At 40.8% G+C, this 7,009-nt stretch overlaps 2 protein-coding genes across 3 annotated transcripts; both read left to right on the top strand.

Moving 5' to 3' along the window:
• Positions 1 to 281: 281 nt before the first annotated feature.
• On the top strand, positions 282 to 2,941 carry tmem127 (transmembrane protein 127). 2 transcript variants are annotated; one of them, XM_034091453.2, is made up of 4 exons: positions 282 to 735; positions 839 to 1,111; positions 1,202 to 1,366; positions 1,470 to 2,941. In XM_034091453.2, the coding sequence occupies exons 2-4, from the start codon at positions 868 to 870 to the stop codon at positions 1,778 to 1,780; spliced, it is 720 nt and encodes a 239-aa protein (XP_033947344.1). In that variant the 5' UTR covers positions 282 to 735; positions 839 to 867; the 3' UTR covers positions 1,781 to 2,941. The 2 variants fall into 2 exon arrangements, with proteins under 2 accessions (XP_033947344.1, XP_033947343.1); XM_034091452.2 differs by having other exon boundaries at positions 285 to 386; positions 649 to 1,111.
• A 727-nt stretch (positions 2,942 to 3,668) lies between these two features.
• Positions 3,669 to 7,006, top strand: gatd3l (glutamine amidotransferase class 1 domain containing 3, like). The gene is made up of 7 exons (XM_034092042.1): positions 3,669 to 3,785; positions 3,871 to 3,923; positions 3,999 to 4,112; positions 4,233 to 4,364; positions 4,490 to 4,582; positions 6,188 to 6,353; positions 6,831 to 7,006. The coding sequence occupies exons 1-7, from the start codon at positions 3,669 to 3,671 to the stop codon at positions 6,963 to 6,965; spliced, it is 810 nt and encodes a 269-aa protein (XP_033947933.1). The 3' UTR covers positions 6,966 to 7,006.
• The last annotated feature ends 3 nt before the right edge of the window (positions 7,007 to 7,009 follow it).

The raw sequence follows: 7,009 nt of genomic DNA, 5'->3' as shown, positions 1-7,009 counted from the left end.
GAGGTGATATGACTGCTATGATAATCTGATGGAGTACAATTTTCTAGATAGAATAGCATGGGTCATTAATACAAAAAGTCTTCAATTTCTTACTGAGTGAGTTTGTTTTGCCCTTACATTCACGGTTAGGCCTACATTAACCTGTTGCCCAAGGTCAAACGTGTACTGCTTGGCCCTAATTGATCTAGCCCAACGTCCTGCCCTGACCCCCAAGTTCCCATCAATATAAGAGCGCAATTAATATGAAAACATAAATAATTGTGTGTGTGATCTATGTCGCCTGTAGGTGGAAGCATTGATCCACTTTCGCGTTTAGACTGCAGCCCATTGAAGCCACGAAGAAGAAGGTGTTGAACACGGAAGTTAATATTTTACAGGAAGCCAGCGTAAGCTTCCTTTTGTTTTGTTTTGTCTTTGTTTTCTGTATCAAACTGATCGTCATTTTCTCCAGAGCAGTCTGCTAGATTCATTAATACGTTATCGTTCACTTGATTTGTTTCTATTAAGTTTATTTTGTAATGACAGTTGTCGACATTTAGTGTTAGCTGTGAGCTAGCTTCACAGGCTAACAACATAGCTAACAGGCCTGAAGGCCTCTGTCCATTGTTTGCCCGTCACTGAAATACATCTCCTCTTTATATCAAGCAGATAGTTTTAAGGTAAAACGTCGTTTGGAAATATTAAATAACACAGTGGACATAGCGCAAAGGCCGCTGTCATCCGTTCGTCGCCCAGGTAACGTTAGCTGTACCGGCTAACAGTTGTTATTTTTGGCCAGTCAATTGGGTAACCTTACCAACGGGTCGAGTAGTACAGTCGATTTTTCTGTCAATAAAAGGGAATCGGACACTGCAGTAAGGAGATCGGATGAGCATGTATGCCCCGCCGGGTTCAGCTGTTCCTGGAGGCCGGAGGAGAAGAGGGGGCTCCTCCCTGCCCAAGCAACCGGAGCGGAGCCTGGTGTCGGCTCTGCCTGGAGCTCTGTCCATCACCGCGCTGTGTACGGCTCTGGCGGAGCCGGCCTGGCTCCGGGTCCACGGGGGCACTTGTCAGAGACAAGAGCTGGGGGTGGCGGACGTCCTGGGGTACATTGACCCCAAGCTGCTGGACGGTGAGGACAAGAACAAGTGCATTACACCTCTGGCAGAGATTCCTCTGTAGACATCTTTTAAATGCTTTGTGATGTCTCTTTGTCCTCCAGATTACTGTGTGAACCCGCAGACCATCCTGCTGATGAGGGTGATCGCCGCCTTCTGTTTCCTGGGCATCTTGTGCAGCCTGACTGCTTTCCTCTTGGACGTGTTTGGACCCAAGCACCCCGCCCTGAAGATCACACGAAGATATGCATTTGCACATATTCTCACAGGTATTCATCCGTCATACTGAGGCTTTTGTCGTTTTAGTTTGAAAGAAAAGGCATAACAATGGTCATTGTTGGTTTCTTATCTGTTTTATTTGTCTCTCATCAGTGTTGCAGTGTGCCACCGTCATAGGCTTCTGCTACTGGGCCTCGGAGCTCATCTTGTCACTACAGCAGCAACACAAAAAGTACCACGGCTCACTCATATACGTCACGTTTGCCATCAGCTTCTACCTTGTGGCAGGGGCAGGTGGAGCCTCTATCCTTGCCACAGCTGCCAACCTACTGCGCCACTACCCCACTGAGGAAGAGGAGCAGGCTTTAGAGCTGCTCTCTGAGATGGAGGATAGCAGTGAAACTTTTCCTGCTGATTATGACATTGCCAATCAGTTTCAGCCACCGCCTGCCTACACGCCCTAATGCCGCCAGACTGGCCTTGTTAACACTTGCTTCTCTCTCAGCACGGCTATTGGCTTGATGAGCAAATCCCACTCTTTATCAAAAGGATATCTTCGCAAATACTCTCCATAATGAACACAGTGTGCACAGTTAGTGCACACACTATTGACTGACAGCTTGGGTGCATGAAAGCTTTCTGTAGTGGTGGCAGACATTTAGATGATGATGATGATGATGATGAAGATGATGATGTCTCACCACTGAAGTTGTAAGTGATTTGCATGTAAATGGCTTTTAGGATTTGGTTCTTACATGTAAAGGAAACTAAAAGTGCAAGGAGGGCTCAACATGGCTCATTCTAAGTAATTGATGAAACAGCCCCAGCCTGATCAGTACCAATTATTGAGGCCGGGCTGTCGGCCGATTGGTTGGATCAAGCTTTGTTAAGCATCATTTTGTTTTAATTTTCGATAAGCTTGCCGTGTATATGATTTTATTTTTCTGATACATTAAAAATGCGGAAATACACTGAGATTGTTTTACACATGTCTTTCATATAAAGTATCATTATGGACCTTATTTATTATTTCTCTTTCTGTGCTGTCTTCTTTTTCATTCTTCTGCTTTGTAGGCACCTGATGTCACTGGTTTAGTCTTATTTAGTCACAGCTTTACTTGAAATAACACAAGATAATTTTCTAAATATGTGAGGCCTGTCTTTGTGGTGTTTTTTTAAAAGGATAATGGCAAGTGTTGTGTTTTGAAAGCTAGCAGCAAATGGAGAAACATGTCTGTTTGTTTCAGAATGAGAGACATTTAGTAACAGGAATCTCGTCTCATATGTTGGTTGTGTCTTGTTTCTTGTATTTGATTTTAAAAAGAAATATGATTTCTTCTTTGTGATTACCATATGTGACCGTTCAGTATGTGGTTTTTTTTTATGCAAGAGTTATCTCGTGCACATTTTAAACCCTACAGGCACAATGATTATGAGAACACTTCACAAAGGGTGCTGACTGAGGCTTAAAACGTGATTGATGTGGTGACTAGTTGGTTGTATATTGTTCTGTTTACTCCATTTCTGCATTTCGTTCTTCAAATTCTCATACACTTTTCATCCCCAGTATGTAAATATTGATTGTTTCTACATAAAAAGTGGTCATAATAAAATATAATGCCATATGTTGCCTCGTGCTTGCGATCTTTAGAATGAACCTTGTCTTTCACTGATTCAAAGTCTTCCACCAAAGGCAGCCTAGTTTAAGGATTAATAGTTTAAAATCAACCGTATATCGACTTTGACATTTCCGTCCTGTCCAGGGTATTTGCAGGTTTCCTGTCTAGACGCAACATGGCATTAAAGAGTAAGAGCCTTACAACCTAATAGAATTTAAAGGGCAAACACTAGGCCTTGTACGATACAAAGACATTGAACCTACTGCTACCTTTTTATAATAACAAAAAACAAGCATTTTCAAAAATCCCCATGCAAGCTATTTGTTAAATATTATAACTAGCCAACTGGCCTAATACATGATATTACATTAAAAAAATGTTGCATTATTTCTGCAAGTTTCTCCATCTAAATGCCATAGTATATGGGTCAACATATTTCATGGGTTAAAGCACTACATGTTCAAAATGACTAAAGCTGAAGTGTCGCTTGCCAAATCTCCTAATTTAATTAGATGAAATAACAAGGTATTAATAGGGAAAGGTGTTCAGGGCTGGTCAAGGCCAAGAAGCTTCTGAGAAAGTAGAGCTTATGTTGTAACGTCACTTACTAACACTCTGATGGTATATATACAGGCACAGCGAGAACAATATTACTACCATTGACGTCTCTACAGGCTCTGTGGCAAACTTAAGTTACACTTTCTTCCTGAAACAGTGAGACTAAGGCAAAATCATGCAGGCATCCAGGACTCTGCTGTCAAAACAAACTTTGGCTGTCGTCGCTCGCCAGCCGGCCTGCTTTGTCCACCATGGTGATCATGGCAATTGGGGAAATACCAATATCGCAGTGGTAAGTGAAAATTGATTAGTGACAAAAAGTATACAAATGATAAATGTGGGCTGGTTTATGATGTGTGCATGACAATGAAACGCAGGTTTTCTCAGGATGTGGCTGGTGGGATGGGACTGATGTCCATGAGGGAGTATAGTAAGTAGTACTTCCGAATCATTGCATGAACATACATCGTAATGTACAGATGGTAATTTACAACTCTGTCTTCAGCACCATGTACCACCTGAGTCGTAACGGTGCTCGCTTCCAGATGTTTGCTCCGAACCAACAGCAGATGCACGTGATGGACCACATGAAGAAGCAGCCGAGCTCTGGGGAGAACCGGTAGGCCTGTTAGGAGACACTGATACACTCTCACATTGGCTTTGTATGCTGTGTATTTATACACCTGGCTTGATTAATTCCACAAGATAGTATTTATGATTATTTCTGGCCCTCACATAGGAACATGATGATGGAGTCGGCTCGCTTCAGTCACGGTCAGGGAATGATGCAAATGCAAGATCTGTCCAAGCTGGACGTCAACAGCTTTGATGCCGTTATCTTTCCCGGAGGCCACGGCATCATCAAGAATCTGTGAGGATTAACCAAGTTTGAAGTATTTCTTTTGTGACTGTATAAAGTAAAATGGGGAGGGAGATAATGTACAAATCTGGAACGATGAAGAATGAGTACTTAAATTATTATTGTCAACTGTTTAGATCCACTTTTGCGAAGGATGGAAAAGACTGCAAGCTGCAAGGTGATGTGGATAAGGTGCTGAAAGAATTCCACCGCTCTCGCAAGCCTATTGGGTATGTATCTGTTGGTTAAATCTATCATTACTAAACAGGCAATACTTTGTAACTCAACAAGCAATAGATTAATTCATCAGGGCAGCAATGTGACATTGTGGCTTTTTCAAGACTTAAACTAACCTTCACACATCAAGTGTCACTGATTCTTACCGCACTTTAAATCAGATTATAGAAGATTACATTCAGACATACACTGGATGCATAAACTAGGTCAACACACAAGAAAGGACACAGATCAGACAACACATACTGGATTGTCTATAGATGTAGATAAATCAATAGAAATAAAGGGCCCTCTTGTAATTTACACCTTTTCAAAAAGTTGAGCATTTATTAAGTTTGTATCAAATATATGCTATTACTGTCAGTAGTTATTATTTTCATTAGACCTGCTGGAATGATCTGAATTGATTTTACTTTCATAGTCTTAAGAGTTTCATGGAAAATACATTTGACTTTTATCGCACATTCTGCCAATAATATTTATGTGAATATCCCAAAATCTAACTTATTTTACAAAATCGTATGTCTGAAAAATATTATACATAAAAGTATCTGCATAACATTAAATACATAAAGTGAAGTTAGGAAATAAATAAAGTAAAGGAAAATAAAAAATATGTTTAGTCTGTGTTTATGTTCAGTCTATTCTGTGAAAAACAAGAAAGTGCGTTATTTGTTAGCAATTGATGCACCACTGAAGAGACCCTCTGAAGAAAGCCTCCATGTTGGCTCTCACTGACACAGCAGTAGGAAGAAGGTCTGCAGTAAAAACAGAGGAAGGCTCAACATGAAGGAAGTCAGTCCAGGCAAATCCTGAGCGTTTAATCGAACAGGACATGATCAATTGTATTTGACCTTTGACTGATCCTTTGGCTACTACTGGTGCATGTGAAGTACCAGCGTCATTACATTACATGAGTCATGAGCAGGTCATTGAAGGGGGCAGACCTTTATATTCAGTCTATGGAGCAGACAGGTGACAGGGTCAGGTCAGCGGACACCTGGTGCCCACGTGCAGGACAGCAGGTCTGAGGTGATAGGAAATGTAGGATTTAAGTATTTATAAGAGTTGAGTGGAAGGGTGAAAAGGATGAAGCAGCTAATACATGTGTAGCTCTTTCCCATTGCAGTTAAACCATACAAAATAATTCTTACAGATAATTCTATCTTAATGAAAATACAGTCAACAATTATTGAGAACAACAATTCAGCTGTGCAACATGGGCATTGTTGTGCAATGTAGTTCCACTATTACTGTGATTTACGCTAATGCAGATAGATACAAAATCTCAATGATTCTGTTTGATCAGAGCTGTTAATATTGAACACACATAAATAGTTATTTCTCTTCTTACTGAATGAGTTGACTTATCCCTGATTTTGATAGTAATGTTTTCATGTTTTTTCCTAAAGGGGGCTGTAGTCTGTCCAATAATGTGGTTTAATTAATAGGAAAATTATGATACTAAAGCTGAAAACCAAGCCAGCAGTAATATACATTTTATAAGTAGGCAAGCTTCCACTTAGCTTGACACAACCAGATCAGTATTTCCTCATTATCTTGATTAAATAAAAACGTTTTGTGTGCTGTTGTTTCAGACTGGCCAGCATGGCTTCGGTCCTGGCCTGCCGCGTGCTGCCCAGCATCGAGGTGACCATGGGCTACGAGAAGGACGAAAACACCCGCTGGGGGAACTGGCCCCACACCAACATGGTGCAGGCCGTAAAGAGCATGGGCGCTCGCCATAACGTCCGCGAGCCATATATATCCTTTCAGAAATCTCTAAGAAAGCTCTTAACTATTCTCAGCCTTTGGATTCTTTGTTTACAGCAAGTTTTAGGTTGAATGTATTTGACAGACATTCACTCTGTCTTGTTACTCAGTTTCACAGTCTGACTGCACTCAAAGGACAGTAGGCTCAAATCCAAGCCATTGATATTTACAAAGGGTTTAATTCAGGAACCATCAATAAATTAAAGTTAAAATGGCACAACATCAATGTTATTTTCAATATTTCTAACATAACATAAAAAGAGGTGTGTCCTTACAGTGTAGTTAAACAATCCTGCATTGATTTGTAGTCCCTTGGTCACATGAGATGTAAGCTTTTGAATAAATCAAGACGTGAATGTATGTAGATTATCAAACCTCAAATGACCTTCCCAGCTGTAATTTATGTAACTCTTTTTCCTTGTGTATGTTCTAAAACGACTCCTGCTTTGACCTTAACCTTTTCTTTACGAAGCCTTCGTGGATGAGAAGAACAAGGTGGTCAGCACCCCGTCCTTCATGTGGGAAACGGAGTATCACTACCATTACATATTTGATGGCATTGGAAACATGGTCAAACATGTCATGCGTATGTCAACCAAGTGATGTGACATTTTCAGCCGGAAAAATAAATAGAGGAAGTTGGTGTC

This window comes from Pseudochaenichthys georgianus, chromosome 9 (assembly GCF_902827115.2).
Source record: "Pseudochaenichthys georgianus chromosome 9, fPseGeo1.2, whole genome shotgun sequence".
NCBI classification, from domain to species: Eukaryota; Metazoa; Chordata; class Actinopteri; order Perciformes; family Channichthyidae; genus Pseudochaenichthys; species Pseudochaenichthys georgianus.
Note: the sequence above shows the minus strand (reverse complement) of the source record. Positions and strands in the feature narration are given on the sequence as shown.